Source organism: Diabrotica undecimpunctata, chromosome 3, assembly GCF_040954645.1.
Source record: "Diabrotica undecimpunctata isolate CICGRU chromosome 3, icDiaUnde3, whole genome shotgun sequence".
Lineage (NCBI taxonomy): Eukaryota > Metazoa > Arthropoda > Insecta > Coleoptera > Chrysomelidae > Diabrotica > Diabrotica undecimpunctata.
In genome coordinates, this window is record NC_092805.1 from 120,963,423 (window position 1) to 120,980,294 (window position 16,872).

The 16,872-nt window shown below is 31.0% G+C and overlaps 2 protein-coding genes and 1 long non-coding RNA gene across 3 annotated transcripts in view; 1 reads left to right on the forward strand and 2 right to left on the reverse strand.

The window, feature by feature from the left end:
• Positions 1 to 109: 109 nt before the first annotated feature.
• Positions 110 to 4,374, forward strand: LOC140437326 (uncharacterized). Its single transcript, XM_072526795.1, has 2 exons — positions 110 to 264; positions 3,632 to 4,374. Exons 1-2 carry the CDS (start codon positions 205 to 207, stop codon positions 4,124 to 4,126), a joined length of 555 nt encoding a protein of 184 aa, XP_072382896.1. The 5' UTR covers positions 110 to 204; the 3' UTR covers positions 4,127 to 4,374.
• On the reverse strand, positions 2,091 to 3,602 carry LOC140437327 (uncharacterized). Its single transcript, XR_011950364.1, has 2 exons — positions 3,123 to 3,602; positions 2,091 to 3,061 (listed from the first exon to the last, which is right to left on the reverse strand). It is a non-coding gene; the product is annotated as an uncharacterized lncRNA (long non-coding RNA).
• Positions 4,375 to 8,943: 4,569 nt separating the features above from the next.
• The window catches only part of Pi4KIIIalpha (phosphatidylinositol 4-kinase III alpha), a 102,402-nt gene continuing 94,473 nt past the window's right edge, over positions 8,944 to 16,872 (reverse strand). Inside the window, exon 29 of the mRNA XM_072526796.1 lies at positions 8,944 to 16,624. Within this exon, the coding sequence (XP_072382897.1) occupies positions 16,399 to 16,624 (226 nt within the window). The 3' untranslated portion in view covers positions 8,944 to 16,398. The remainder of the gene's footprint in view (positions 16,625 to 16,872) is intronic.

The following is a 16,872-nucleotide window of genomic DNA, read 5'->3' on the forward strand; positions in this document are numbered from 1 at the left end:
CGTACGTCATTTCCGTATTGTCTCTTACTAATGTAGTTTGACATCCAGCCTGTGAATACTGAGACCGTGTCTGTGATGCAGTCACATTTGTCATCTTTATTATGTTTTTAAAAGAAGTAGAGTAAATGTAGGGGTTAAGATTTTGATTCCAAAAAGAAAATTTGAGATAAAATATTTTTTTTAATTTATTTACTTGTAATTGTAATGGTTGAATCTGGTCTTCATCCTCTTTTGAAAATATCAAATCCTAATGATATTAAGAAGGTAAAAATGTACTCGAAAGAAATACTTTTTATCCGCATAAATAATTGTCCAATAATTGTTACTTAATAATAAAATCAAAATTATGGAAGTATATTATGTTGTTGTCTTCTGTTGGGTTATGCCAACACTTTGACTTTTCTTTACTAAAATGTCCCAGGCATTATAAATTAACTATTGATTTAAATTGATCTCTTTATCCATAAATAAAGTCTTCCATACTTCAGACAACAGAATTAGTAGCAGGTTTGCTTTGTTATTTAATATAGTCATTATTTTTACTTCTAGCTTTGGTTTTAATTTTTCCCACTTTATTTCTGTCCTAGAATATGGATAGCTGAACATTCTTTTTTTTTGTAGGAATCTGCATTATATTTAACCATTTTTAACTCAAATAATTTAAATTTTTTCACTACTATGTTGTAGTCACTATGACACTGTCTTGATTGTAAAATTAAACAAGTTGAAGTATTCAGGAAATAATAATTTATACCAATTGGACGACTTTCTGCAGAAAGGGACCAACCCACAAATAGCAGAAGTTGAGGAAAATGAAGTTAAAGTTTCTGGGACAAAAAAAGTGTAGCTCATTTAAATTTATGTGACGAAAGTTCGTAAGTGGGTTAATACATTAGAATTATGTTTCTTCAAAATGTTAGTGTTAAAATAATAGTGCAGCTATGCATATATATGTATAAAAGGGGGTTGGTTACTTTCTGCATTTTTAAGAAATGAACTCTTTAGAAAAGTTTTATTGAAATTATTACATTTAATACAACAATACTAGTATATAAAAAATATAATTGTAACACAAAACTAAAACACAAAAACATATATTCCCAAAACTGCTAATGTGTCATGGTTTCATCTTCAAGGTCATCAAGTTCATCAGGACGGCTGCTAAATCCCTCAATATAATCAATAATTTCAGAGTCTCCAGTTAAACGTTTATAATATTCTTGAGCATCACCTGGTATTAAATGCATTACGGATTTTATGTCCTCTAATTTTGGAAGAGGAATAGGCTATCTGTTGGGCCACATTTTTGTGAGTAAATGGCTGAAATTATTATTGGTTACTGCTGGCCTTCCATGTTTTTTACCGATGTAAACTTCAGAATAATTTTCATCTGCAAAGCTTGTTTTCATAAATATATAAAATGGTTTTGATTTATCTAGCATTATCTCCCTTGTCTTTAACCAATTAATTTTTTGTTTGCTCATGTCAACTTTTCTATTACAGATTTGTTTTTCTGCTTCTGCTGTACCAAAAAAATCAGAAGAAGTCATTCTAACGACATAAAATTTGTTTATATTTCTGCAATTTTTCATTAGTTATGTAATCTTCGGCAGGTATAACCTTTGTTGATGTTTGAGTGCAGACTCTATGTCTAAAAAATTGGCATCATTAGGTAAGAAACTATGCCCTGATATGAGGAACCGGATATAAATCTTATTAAGTGACGCATGAGTTTCAAGTGCAGCTTTCAGACCATAAAATTAGTTCATCTACATCGTTAGATACATGATTTTTAATATATTTTAAAAGACATGATCCTACATCTTGGGAACCACGACCAGCTTCATTTTCCATCCATACATTGCATGATCCCTTTTTGCTCTTTCTAGAGTAAATTCCTAAGTTGTACAGCCAAATTTGTCTTTTATAAAATAAAATTCCAGTTGGTAGGCATGGAAGGGGCAAAGTTTTTTCCAAGTCGAATGTTAAATATTCTACCTTTTTATTGTTAGTTGCAGTATCCAAATCTTGTTACATTTTTGCCCTGGCTTCTTGCCAATTTTTGATATGGGTATCATGTTCATTTACTAACATTACTTTTACCTCATTATCTTGAGTGCTATCTATTTTTGCCTGATAAGAATCGCAGGTGTTACATGTGTCTTTTTTGAGACTCTTAAATTTTAAATTAAACTCAAATTAAACGTCATGAAGATATGTCTGTACACGACAAAGCTAACAGGATTATTAGGATCTTTGTATTTTCATTATACATTAGTTTTAGTGTCATTTCCGGAGGCAAAAATTGTACATCACCACAATGCAATCTGCGATAATGGCTCACATATTTTGGAATCCTGCCAATTTGATTAATTATTTCTTGTTTCCGTTCTTGTGATATTTTATTTTTTCCACCCTGTTTTTGTCCTCTTTTGTCTGTCAATGTAGAGGATCTAAGTTTTTTCATTGCAGTATCAACACGCTTAGTAGAAATTCCGAAAGTATTAGTAAATAAGTTGCGACATGCCTGTATTTTATTTAACATGTATTTTCTGGAATATTTACGATTGGAAGTTGCCTCGCCATAACTTCGTTTTTTATTGCCTTCATGAACCAACACACCAATGAAGGCTGTTTGAGCATTGTAGTCTCCCAACTCCCAATACTTGTTAAATTGTTCTTCTCTAACATTTATTGGTACTTTAACGTAGCAACTCATCTTACAAGAGCAATTAAAATCTTTGAATTTTTTTTTCTTAACAGTTTTCCCTTTATAGTTATAATGAACATTTTTTAAATTTCTCTGGCGCTTATTTTCTTCTCTTGTTAAACCAAGATATTTTCGTTTTCGTCCCATCATTGGCCTACCTGTATTGACTGGAATAGAGTTTATTACCTGTTCTAGAACTTCTTCTATTTCCGAATTTACATCACCTTCCTGATAATCTTCTTCATTGTGTTTTCTATTAGTTTGATATTCATCCTCTAATCTGAATTCTGGATCTACGTCGGAATTATAGCCATCATACTCATTATCTTGATCATTGTTTGAAGATTCCATCTAATTTAAAAAGGAAAAATGTCAGTTAAATACTAATATAAATAGTCGCGACTAAACTAACCTCATTTTCTGCTTTTGAAACATTTAAAACCAAATTTAGTAAATGTTGTCATCTGGAGGATCTGTAACTCATTGTTTAAGAAATGTTTTACTACCCAATAATTATTAATAATTATTAATTTGCAATATTTTCACTACTTTATAACACAAACATGCAGTGTATTTTATGCTATGTGATTCCCAAGTTTTGCAGAATGAAACCAACCCACTTAGATCTTTTCTGCAGATTATTTCATTGAGTACTGAAGTAATGTGGGTTGGTTCACTACCTGATAGATGGCAGCATGCACTTGCTGTGGCCTGGTTCCATTCTGCATATATTTTTTAACCACTATTCAAAGCGGTACCATCAATAAAGCAAAAAAATGTATTTTGTGGGTTGGTTCTTTTCTGCAGAAAGTCGTCCAATTAAGAGTTAAAGAAATTTAAGCTACATATTGTTCATGTTGACTGCTTCAGAGTAGGTAATGTTTAAAAATAAATTCATTATTTGTATCATTTTTGTTGCAGTTTTTACATGAATGCATAGATGATTTGATAAAAAAACATGATATAAGTTTTGATAATTATAACAGTGGTCCTATAGAATGGACTAAAGATGACTTTGAAAAGGCAAAACGAAGTGTTCAATCATTCTACAAACAATGTGCCATAGAAAATAAATTCCAACTAAACTCTCAAAATTTGGAAGAAAATATTTATGAAGCTTTAGAGAGTTGCTATATTATAAGGAAAAAAGATATATTTCAGCATTTAGCCAAGTCTTATATTCTAAAAAATGGACATAACTTAATAGAAAATATAGATTGGAAGTTAAAGTGGGTATTAGGGTCCTCTGATTTAACTGTGATAAAAGAACCTTATCTTCAAATTGACTTAAATGGTATTGAACTCTGTTCTGGAGAGATAAAAACTACTTGTCTTTCATTTGAAGCAAATTTGGAACAAGTGGATCAATTTATCAAAGAATTGACAAATATAAAGGCAGATTTAAATGCAAAATAAATTATTGTTGAATGCTAAAAATTTATTGATGGTCAATATAAGAGATTATACTCTTTTTCTTTTATTTATATTTCATTATCATTGTAACATGTTATTTATATAATCATTTGAATGAGATAAAATATAAGTATACTATATATTCATATAAAAGAAATTGAAACTAGACAGGTATAATGTTGTATTGAAAAGATCTTGTAATATTGAAAATACCAATAAGATGCTACAAATAAATAGAAAAATTGTGCAAATATGTGTGGTTTTATTTAATGTCCTATTGACCAAATCTTATTTTGTGAAATAAAAGTAGAAAGCAAGACATGTGAAACACCTACACCACCTTTTTTGTGAACTTTCAAACAAGTGCTTGATAAAGTTAACTGTAGTAGATCTCCTATAATCTGAAATGCATATTACTATTAATTTACAGAAAAGTGTGTGTGGATGACAAAAGACCTTTTCAGGCAGTGGATTGACGGATGCTTCATGTAGTAAGTTAAAAAATTGTTGAAATGTCATAATTTTTATCAAAAGGCGTTATTGTTTCTTGATAATGCTCTTGGTCATCTATCTTAAGAACTAACAACAGAGTAAATGCATCTCTTGGTTTTTGCTCTTTGTCAATCTTGGAATGCATTGCCTGTATCAACTATTACATTGTCATGCAAAATAGTAGGGCCGCATATTATCATCACTTATAACAACCATCTACTTTGGAAGTAATTGAACGAATTGCTGCCAAAACACAGATGACTTGGGATATTTGAAATCTGGTGCCGTGGAATAGATAAAGAGGAAAATATTTTTTATGAAATGTCAAGCATCAGCACAAGATGTCATCAACGTATTTGAGCTTGGTTTGCAATGGACTCATTATACATGTATAGGCTACAATGAACATTTATTTTTGAAAATATTAATGGGAAAAAGATTTGGTCTCATGCTTTAACAACATGTTTAGTACATGTTGTTAATGTGTATCCTGTGAAACACTCACATGTTTAGTACATATATACATTTGCTTGAACATAATTATTTCTTAATGTAAATAAGTTTAGTTATTATTTTTTGTAAGGTATATAGGATTGATGATATTTTTATAATAAAACGTAAGCTCTCTATTGTAATGTTTATCATCATACATATTTTTCTTCTTATTGTGCCATCTTCTAATGAAGGTTGGCGATCACTTCTTTAAACACTTCAGTATATTTTGCAACGTGAAATATCTGTTCAACACTGAGGTTAATCGAATCTCTGATATTCCTTAGCCATTTCTTCTCTCTACGCTTCCTTGCATGCTGACATGTAGAAGAAAGTATTTATCCTTTCGAAGTATGTGGCCCAGATACAATGTTTTTCTTATTTTAATTGTAGTCATAAGCTGTCTGCCATGTCCAATTCGTCCAACACTTCCTCGTTTGAGATTTTTACAGTCCAAGGAATTTTAAGAATATACCTATATAGGGGAGAAGTGGGAGGTGTGGGACACTTTTTGAATATTTTTTTTAATTATTTATCTGCTTCTTGTGAAATAATAATGCTAGGATATATTAGATAGCCCTTTGGCCTACTCAATTTAAAAAAAAATAGCTGATATTAAGTATTCTTTAAAATGAAGTATAATGGATAGTGTGAGGAGCTGTAAATGTCCCATGCCACTGGGAGGACTAGAACACTACTAGGGAGGTCTGGGACAGGATGTAATAAATGTTTTTTTTTCATCACAATAGAAACTTTTCTTTATTGTACATTGTATTCTGACAATTTAACCGGAAATACAAACAATGATTTTACTCTCTCTGTACCTCCAGATGAAATTGGTGCAGGCAAATTAAGCAATATATCCTGTTTCTCAATAATGCTATTGTCCCCCACATTCGAAAAATAAAATTTCCAGATTCATCCTTTTTTACGCATGAATTGAACTTCATCAAATGAATCACACTTCAATACTCTCCCAACATAATAAACAACAGACTTTTTAGTACAAACTTTAACAAGCACAAAATCGTCAGTCTTAAGATTCACAGAACTATTATTCCAATCTATTTCTTCCATTTCATCCTCCTTAGAACTCAGAGATATTTCTAGATCATCATCTATATCTTGATATGGAATTTGTACTTCCTCGGACGAAGACTCAGAATCTTCACAAACTTTCTTCTTATAAGATAAATGGCGGATGGCTACAGATAATTTACCAGACTTCTTCCATTCTGTCTCGAGAGCTAATCTTTCGGCCTCTGCTTTCTCTGGTGACTAGTTAAAATACGACTGCCCCTCTTCCTTCCTCTTCGAGCTTCTTTGCGTTGTGCAGCTTTAGGAAATGGTCGGATTTGCTCAGGTGTAATCAGGATTTTCATTGGCATCATAAGTTATTGAGTGCCGTTAGAGTCTTCAGAAGTTGATGATTTTTCAAAAGATGTAGTAGGATCTTTTGAGGAATAATTTGAACTGGCTGTATAGTCAATTTCAGGATACTCTTGTTCTGCTGAGAAAGACGTACCATTAGCTTGTGTAGATGGAGGAGGCCGGTCAGTTACTAAAGACATTAGAAATTCTGCTTCAGTGAATGGCTCACTGTTGAAAGGGTAGATGCCAGTCTTTCGAAAACTAGCAATAATGTTCTTCTATGTTACAGTCAAAGGATAAGCTTGCCCCACAAGATCACCTATGCAGTAGATGGATATGGTTTTGCCTGGGTGATTCAGTAGCCAATCATTAAAAACTGTTATATTGACTTTTAAATGGGACAAAAAACAGACACATCGAGGGGCTGCATTCTGTGACTACAATGTGGTGGAAACGTTAAAAGTATAACTCCCTTTTCTTTTGCTGTCATTATCACTTCTAACCCCACATGGCTCTCGTGGTTGTCTAAAATTAACAATATTGGTTGTTCCTTTGTTGTTCCAAGTGCATTTTGTGTGATGAATTATGTGTTCTAGATTCTGTTTAAAAAGATCACTTGACATCCAACCTGTCTTGCTAGTTAGTGCAATACTGCCTGGAGGTGCACCATTTAAGAAAAGCTCCTTATATTTGTTTCTGGGAAACACAGGTACAGGTGGTAAAGCGTTTCCTATTGCATTTACTATAAAAAGGCCAGTGATTTGCTCCCCCCTTTCAGCCGATGTCATTTGTGCTACTTGCTTTTCACCACGCTTAGCCAGGACCTTGGGTGGAATATTGACTGTACTTATTCCTGTTTCGTTACAGTTGAATATACGATCTGGGGTAAGATTATACTTTTCATAGATAGTTTTTAAGTTATTTAGGAACATATCAACATTGGTTTTGTTGAAGCTTGTTGCCCTTCCCAGACTTGTAGGTTCTGAAGACCTTAGCGAAAGTTCTTTGTGGCGTTCCATGAAACCTTTGAACCAGTCATATCCAGCCATTTGGTTAACTTTCCATGAATTGCATACTTTACATTTCAGGGCACTTGCATATTGCGACGCTAGAATTCTGACCTGCACTGATGTTAAACCATAATGCATTCTACTTGCAGCCAGAATGTATTCTACTAGAGCCAATTCTTGCTCTTCGGAGAATACCATACCACATATCAAATTAGAACAAAAAACAGCGCATTCCTTGTTGGAAGCTTCATCATATTTCTTCAAATGGTGTTGAAGAGCCGATTTTGAAATACTATAAGTCTTTGCTACCTGCCTTATGCTGTTCCCTTCTTTAATCTGCCGAATGGCCTCTACAATGCGAGACCTTAATGGAGCAGTCCTCTCAGGATTTTTTTTCTTCCACTTATGAGGCATCTTACACTATAGCAAAGCAAAAATATGCTATTAAAAGAATTTAAATAATATCAAACTAAAAATAATACAGCAGGGGAGTTCTGGGACAATGTCACACACCTCCCACGCATGCTATGTCCCTCTCCCAGTCCTCCCAGTGGAGCATTTTACAATAAATCAGTGAACAAACATAACCTTAAGGTGCTCCAGCGTTTTGGTTGTTATTTATACTGTGGTTTTGTATTATATCACAGTATAAATAGCAACTTGTTATCTATACTGTGGTCATACTCTGTTTGAAATTCACGACAGATACTGGCAACGGCTCCATGATGTGGGTACTTTCAACCGTTGGCGGAAATGAAATAGAACTGAGCTTTCATAGTTTTTGCTAACAAGTTTTTGGTCTAATGACTAGTACCCAAATCGACAGAGACATGTTTGCTTTGCGTGGACAATGGGGATTAAAACTGATTCGCTTCTCCTAATGACTTTATAATGATCTTCATTTCCCAAAGAATGTGTTTACAATGGAAGATCTATTGATATAAATAAGCTATCGACAATAAGTTTTTGATATATTTTACTTTTTTTATAGTATTTTTTCTTCATGTTATTGGTTAGTTCGACAATGTAACTCTTATTTATACATCGATGATTGAATCATGCTTTAGTTGAAACAATAATGATAGTCTTTTATAGAACCGTAGGCAATTTTTGTGTGCGCTTATATTCCAGTGCTATGATTCTTAAATCCGGTCCTGATGCGCCGCTCGGGACAAACCGGCAACGTGGTTGGCCATTATCCCGTAATAAATATTCTACTGTCTATCTATCCTGCCTATCTTACCTGTACTGCATTCTTGTGTGGCTTATACTATAGCCTAAAAAAATTGTTCATAGAATTGTTCTTGCGTATATTTTCTCTTTTATCGTTTATTTTTTTTTTTTTTTCATTGGGTATGATAATAACTTTATATTTTATACATTCAATGGAAGTAATTAAATAAAAACCAGTTTAACAATAATAAATTATTTATATTTACATGTAACGTACTTGAGAAAAATCAATAAAATGTACATCAAGTAAGTATAATACAAAAATATGGAACATTAAGATTAGCAAAGCAAAAATATAATATATAAAAATTTAAATTATTTTTACAATTAAAAATTTTTCTAGATGTATTAAAAAGCTGTAAACGAACAACAATGTAAACATGTAAATCGATTAAAAAAATGTTATAAATTGATTGACTGAATTCGTATACATACTTTCTAAAAAGAAATTCTTTGTTTTTAACAGTTTTTGTTTAGAAACATTGTTTTTTATACATGCTATTTTCTTTCTCGTTATGCAAAAATACTGTTAGATCTTAAGAAAACCAAGCTCAGTGAAAGCACAGGTGTTCTCAGAAAGAATATACTGTAACTGGATAATTGCTTGCCAACGGTATAAATATCTGTAACCGGTCTATTCAGAACCTGAAACGTAAGAAACGAATAATATAATTTGTTGGAATCTTATGTAAGACGTTGGAAAACAAAAAAACAACTTTCTGTCTCTAGTCGTGGTTGCTGGGAGGGGAATTTCAATTAAAATTATCTAGAAGTGCGGACTCGAAAAAGTAAAAGTAAAGCAAGTTACCTTATCAAAATTACTTTAAGATAAAAATTAGAGAAGTGATACGCAATAGTATCCCACATATTAACAAAAATATCTATCGACGCATTTAAGTTCCCATTTTTTTTTATTTGCTCAAAGCTTTTTTGAAAGGATCTATTGAATTTTTAAAAACAGAATTTTATCAAAATATCTGGGAAGGGGATAATTATAATACTATTTAAGAGTGTATGGATTGTTTGATTACTGCTTAACTGGTGTTTACTGTCATACAGCAAACGCCAACTACGTTGTTCAAGTAAATTTAAGATCCAGTAACTCTAGGCGAAAATACGTAATTTGGCACACCTCATCATGACTGCTGTAATTCAATTTTTAAACTTATACAAAAACTGTTAAAAAGATACTAAATCAATATAAGTGTCAATAAAAAGGTAAAGAAGTTTTTGTCGAAATTATGAGTGCATATTATATTAAAAATCTTAATTTGCTGTTAAAAAAATGTAAATAAATAATAAAAATAATGCAAAATAAAGTATTTTAAATGATCTCGGTGAGTAATGATAACCACATTTCTTTACTTATTAGTTTATGATTTCTAAGAGAACGGTGTGTGTTGGCATTGGATTAATGCATATATGAGTGAATTACAAAAAATAAGTACATATATTTACTACTTTCTTAAATCCTACAATAGAATTGCCTATATCTGCTTTTTGGACAAATTTTTCATTATCTATCTGTTCGAGATAATGTATTCTACTATATCCAAAACTGGCCCTTCAAAAATGAAGATTGTATGTATCTGTAGCTTATTATCTTCTTTTTCTTTATTTTGATGACGAAAGTGCATATGTATAATAAATCGACATTTTCTTAGGTCCCTCTGTTGTTATAGGTTCTTCGTTATTTTTATACCTTGTTAGTGGAACACCAATCGTTGCAGCAAAGTGGCTGATGTATGTTGTTTGATAAAAAGATTTCTTCGAAAGATGTGTCTAAAATAGATTGTTTCTTGCAGAGTATTTCTATTAGATATCTACATTTTTTAAAACTTTTTATTATTGACGCATTTGCCCTACGAGCTAAACAATTCATTCTGAGTACTTCTATCTTCAACAGAACATTTCAAAAGTACCTATGGTCCTTTTATCTTATTTCTTAAAGTCGAACGTTTAAGTACATGGTGGAAAACTGAGTAGATTGGGCGCACTTATCTGATTTTGACCTCTACACTTAACTGGTAGTTTATTCAAAGGCCATTTGCCAAATCAATCGTTTAATACTTTGCCATTATTAATATCAACTGTATTTCTTCAGTGAATCGCGGATGTATAACGTGAATTAATCTCGATGTTGGTTATTTATTTCATTTTTGTTTATTGTAATCTGTTATTCGTAGATATCTAGCAACGTTATAAATGTCACGTTTGTTATTTTTCTTTAAATAATTATTTTATTTCAATTTCTTTTGATTTTATTCATTTGTTAACTTTCCCTTTTGTATTACTATTTTTCTTCTAAAAATAGTTGGAGCTCAACTTTCTATTTACTAAATATTCTGTCATTATCTAAATTCCAATTTTAAACTTTCACTTAAGTATTTCAATTCTATTTACCGTATTCACACCCCATATCTACTCCATTCTATTCTATGCCATAGATATATATATATATATATATATATATATATATATATATATATATATATATATATATATATATATATATATATATATATAAACGACTCCACTCCAAACGACAAAATATATTTGTCAGTTTTCGCTTGAATGGAATTCGTTTTTATATCGTTGAATCTTCTCTGGGGTGAGCACAAATTTCATTTCATATTTGTAGTTGATCAATTTTTTAAATATCTGTCTTTTTATAATTTACTCTTTTTGACTTTGTCTGTTTTTGTTTTTTATACAAAACCTCCAAGCGATGCTTTATTTCTAACTTTATTATTCCTTTGTATATGCATTTAGGATCTTTATTTAAATCATTTTAACTAATTTATTTCAATCATAATTATATCCAGTTAATTATCCTTGCCTTCAGCTATGTCCTTACAAAAAATTGTTTTCTTTCTGAAAACTTATTCAGACGGTAATACAAGGGTTCTCATTTTAGTTTTTCGGACTAAATAAATTTTTCTTGTCCCTTCATGTTGGGTAGAACTTGCTAAAGCCTCGTGGTGTACCACACATGGGATGACCACTGCAGCAGAGTAGATATCATGCAGGCAGAAAACAACAGCTGCTTGAAACTACAACGGGTTCAAACCCCGGCATCTCGACCTACATAAAATCTACTGATTCAGCTACAAACCATCCAACCAGCATCTGAAGCCATCAATAAGTTATCCCATCAACTATAGTTAGCCATAAGTATCAATTTCAAAATTTTTTGTAAAGCTATAGAAAGGATTTACTTTGATGACATTAAAATTTCATTTAATTTTTTTCAATGTACAATAAATATGATTAGTTAATATCTTGTTTTATTTGTCCCAGTCAAACTCATTTTTCAGATTTGCAATTAAGATAAGATGTTCTCACTGCTGAGAGACTGAGCTACACGGAGCGAAAACAATTGGCTCCCAAAGAAGTTGGAGATTGATTGTTATACATCTCCCAACTTTCAGAGGGTAGTTTTATTATTAGAGGGGAGTATATCCATCTATGATGCCGAATAATGTAGGTTCGATTTCCTAGGTCGCTCCTTCGAAGGCCCTGGCAAACGACAAAATCGTAATATGTCTAGCACAGCTTCTTTAACTTCGGAGTCGACGATAAACTGTAGGTCCCGTATATCTGTATACACTGAATGATAAACAACACATGTATAAGCAGAACACGCTCCAAATTGGGTAAGAGTCAATAGAAAACTTTACTTAAAATGCTAATAGTTTTGACTCTGTATTTTTTAGTTGAGTTCTAAATTGCACTTAAAAGTTTATATGTATGTAATATAAAAAATAGAATACATAAAATTTTTGTTAAGAAAATTAAACCAAAACTCAAATCCCCAAATTGACCAGCTAAGTATATATGAGAAAATTTAATTAAAAAGAGGAATTAATTCATTTGCTAACACCATTTACGAAAAATTTGTCCCGCCAATTGACATTCCAAGCCCAATTTTTGTATGATTCAATTAATTATAGATTTCGTGTTGAAACACCAAAAATGTACCTTTTAGAACAGTTAAACCCGAATCCCAAATGTGTGAATATATAAATTTTAACTAACACCACATATATATTGACTATCTACTTACAACGAAGTTTTAAAAATAGAAAGAATCTCTTTTTATAGCACAAAAATATAATCGCTACTTTACAACCAGACTTTTTACTGTATGTACTTTACTACTTAATAAGTAAGTACTTTACTAATCCTATCACAGTCCTAATATCATTTGTAATCTTACAGAACTTCCAAATAAATATTGACATAAATTAATTATTTGTCATCTAATATAATACTTAAAGGGACGACAAATTTAACTTGGATAATTACAAAAATTTATATGGAGCGAAATATGCAGGTCCCCAACATAGATCACAATATGGCTTATAATAAACAATACCATAATTTATAAATAAACTAATTTCCTTTTCTAGTTTCTTGCAGTTTCATAATTTTCCCCCAAATTTGAATACTAAATCTTAATGCGTCATCAATCATTTTATATTTGTAGATTTTTGCCAAATTAATCAATCATTTAATTTTTTCTGCGTATAATCCTTTAAATTTTGACAAAATCCAATCAATCATGATAAACTTGGTAACACATCACCCTGCATGGAACGGTATCAGAAATGTAAATGATTTCTTATTTGATTGTAGATTTTTGGTGCTATATTATAAAAATTATTCAAGCTTCTTATTGCTGATTGTTTATTTTCTTCAATAAAATCATCATAAACGCTGTTAAACGTATTGTGAAGTTTTTGTTAAAACACAATTCTTTATTGTGAAGTTTTTCAGATCATACTGTATGTTTCTTTCGCACATTTTTACAACTGGATACATAATATATCCTCACCGTCTTGAATAATCTTTTGTATATTAACAATTTGCTGTCTATTGCTAGCTGTAAGGTTTTAACAATAACTCATAGCATTGATAATGAGAGAGCAGAATACAGTGGTGCATCTTAAAATAAACCAGGGAAACCTTATTTAATAGCTGCAAACAACTGGAGAAAATCAATAATATGACTGTACGCCGTTTCATTCATCAAACACTCTCTGCTTTCTTTTTGCCGAAATAAATACAAGGTGAAATTTGTTTACAAATTTCATCTTGTATTTACCAATACCTTACCTGCCAATACATGGCTAAAACAGAGTAGTAGATGTTCTTAGAAGTGAATTTGATTTAGTCAATAAATTTATTTCAAACGTTAAAAAAGTATTTTTGAAAGCACCTTTATGTGTGCAAATCTATAAAGGAAAATTACCAGGTGTAAGTTTGCCTCTAGAGCCCGTTGGCAAATTAGTTTACTGCCTAAATCAAAATATTGCCCTTTAATGTCAGTAGATGTAAGAACGAATTTTTTCTGTGTCCAAACACACTTTTAGTAATAGAAGGCAAAAGTTTTTAGTTAAAATTTTTCCAAATATTTAATTATAAATTCATACTGAAATTTTTTAGATACTTAATTATAATATCAGTTTTTGTGTGTCACTTCATTTGTTTTTATGTGAAAAATAAATATGTATTAAACATAAATATTTATATTTAATATTTTGTTTTATTTTTGAGTATTTTTAATACTCAATTTAGGCAAATTTAGGAAAAATAGTAGCTAAAGCATATATTATTGCACATATTTTGGTAATGTTGCGTTACATATATTCCGCTCTCTATTGATAACATTTGAGTTTTGAGATTATTTTCTTTATAATGCGTTTTTCTTCGTCTTCTCTATCAAAACTGCTTATACCGTTCTTATTTTAATTTTTCTCCTATTCATTTCTTATAGTTCTTTCAGTGTTGCGACAATTCTTTCATTTGTTGATTTATTTTTCCTTTTTCTCTTCCTATATCTAGATATAGTCTATCTATATTTTCTTCTATTCCGTTTCTTCATTTAATATATTTCTTTTATTGTTTATCCATGTTTCATAGGCATATATTAATGTTAAGAAGGATACTTTGTCATACTCTTTTAATTATTTTGTTCTGAAACTATTTTCTTGTGGTATCTTAATGCAAATACAATTTTTACTGGGAATAAGCCACAATTTTACTTTAAAATTAGTTTATTTTGATGTTTATATATAAATAATCTTTCAATTATTTATATTATGTCTCTGCTTTATTTATTTTCTTCTTGTCTTTAATATTTCTACATTCCTTTTTCCTTCTCTGATACGATTAATCTCAGGAACTCAAACCTTTATCTTCAATCAACAACAGTATCATATGCGGCTAAAGTATTTATAAACGTGATATCTTCTCCTATTATATTTTTCATAGCAATTATAGATATTATCTGTTCCACTTGTTCTTTTACTAATTTCCCTTCGAATTATTTTCCTTTTCTTTCTGTTCATTTGCTTTTCTATTATCCCAATACGGGTTTTTTCATGATTTTTATCGAGTGGAAAGCCAGAAAATATCACCCTATCTGTTTGTGCCACTGTACTAAATGATGTTCGATTACTTAGCGTTTGTTAGTAAAGTTAATGTGCATTCGTTTAGATCGTTTGTTTTATAGATATTGTTTCGCAGAATCGAATCCTTATTTACCTTGATAATTATTGTGTCATCCTAAAATATGTCAAATATTTCATGGTGCGTTTTTTGAATGTTCGGAATTGTTGTCCAATAAATACAAGATGTATCAAAGGATGTTTTCATGTGGCACTTGTTGGCGCCCTCTTCGGTCACGTCCGATTTATTTGTGCAGCGAATCAGTTCGCATTAATCTTCTTTGGTTCTAAATTGGTTATGTGACTTGGTATCTTCTACAATTTTTTCTGTCTCTGCATATGTCTCTTCAGCCTTTGATTAAACACTTCCCAATTAACTCAATTATCTGGCCCAATCTATTTTTGAGTTTTCTTCTTGGTGTTCCTATCACTGGTTTCCACTGGTTGATTTTCTTGAAAACTTGTTTCTGGTCCTCTCCTTTCTAGATGTCCCATCGACCCCATATCTTTGTGCGTTGATAAATCAATCATTGTTGCTAAATTTCATCAGCTTTCAGCACTATATGTGATTACTCGTTTCAATGCTGATCTGTAAATTTTCAGTTTTGTATATTTGGCGAACAGCTTATCATTGAATAAGTTGTTGTATTTCCAGTACGTTGTCAGAATGCATTGGTTAGTTTCTTTACTAATTAATTAATTAATAAGCATTTAGTAGTAAGCAACAAATTATAATTATGACCTATAATTGCCTTTGTCCATCATTAATTTTCTCCATAGATAAATCAGATAAGCATAATCAGATAATATACTTATTCTTTTCACTATAAACGCTTACTGTTTTTATGAAATTGATTATGTACAAAGTACAGTAAATTCGTCTGGTGTAACGGGTTATAATATGATCATTTATGAATAAAAGGGTAAATTTAGAAAAAAAATTAGTTGGGAAATATTAATTTAAATTCGGATTTATGTAAATGCTGCCCTCATTTTGCTATAAAAAATAAATAAATTAGAAAAAGGCAAGAATGTTAAGCGAGGTTATAATCATTAGCCACCTTAGTCACCTATGTTTAACTTTAGTAAAGAATCATTGTTAAAATCGTACATTAGAATTTTTTCAAGACCCGAAAAATAATAAAATAATCTCAAATGTAAACAATTTACCCTTCTTTCATAATATTTGAATTTAACTACAAACAGTCATGTTCACAATATTTATCTAATATGGAATTTGGTTCTGGTAATACTGTATCATGTCATATGTACGAGTCCTGAAGTTCAAGAAGCTGTTTCTGATTATCTGCAACATATAATTTGCAGCCTCTTTATCGTTGACTCCTGGACTGAAACGACCTCGAAGCAACTTAATAGTTTGGCCTCTGAAACACGGAAGGCCCGTGTCTAGCATTAGAGAGACTAGTGATATGATTGCTTCACAATGCGGTCTAAAAAATAAAAATACTATAATTAATTATAAGGATATAATTGGGATAGTTACTCCCACACAAGGAATTTAAAATAAATATTACATAACCTAACTTGTATGTATAATTAAAGCATTCGGTCCGCTTCCAATCTCTTGCAGATATCTACGTTCAAGGTCAAGATTTAACACCATAAAACAGAACAGAGAAGATGTAGCATCGCAGCACTCTTACGTTTATACCAAGAGAGAAAGTGGGTTTTTGAAGAA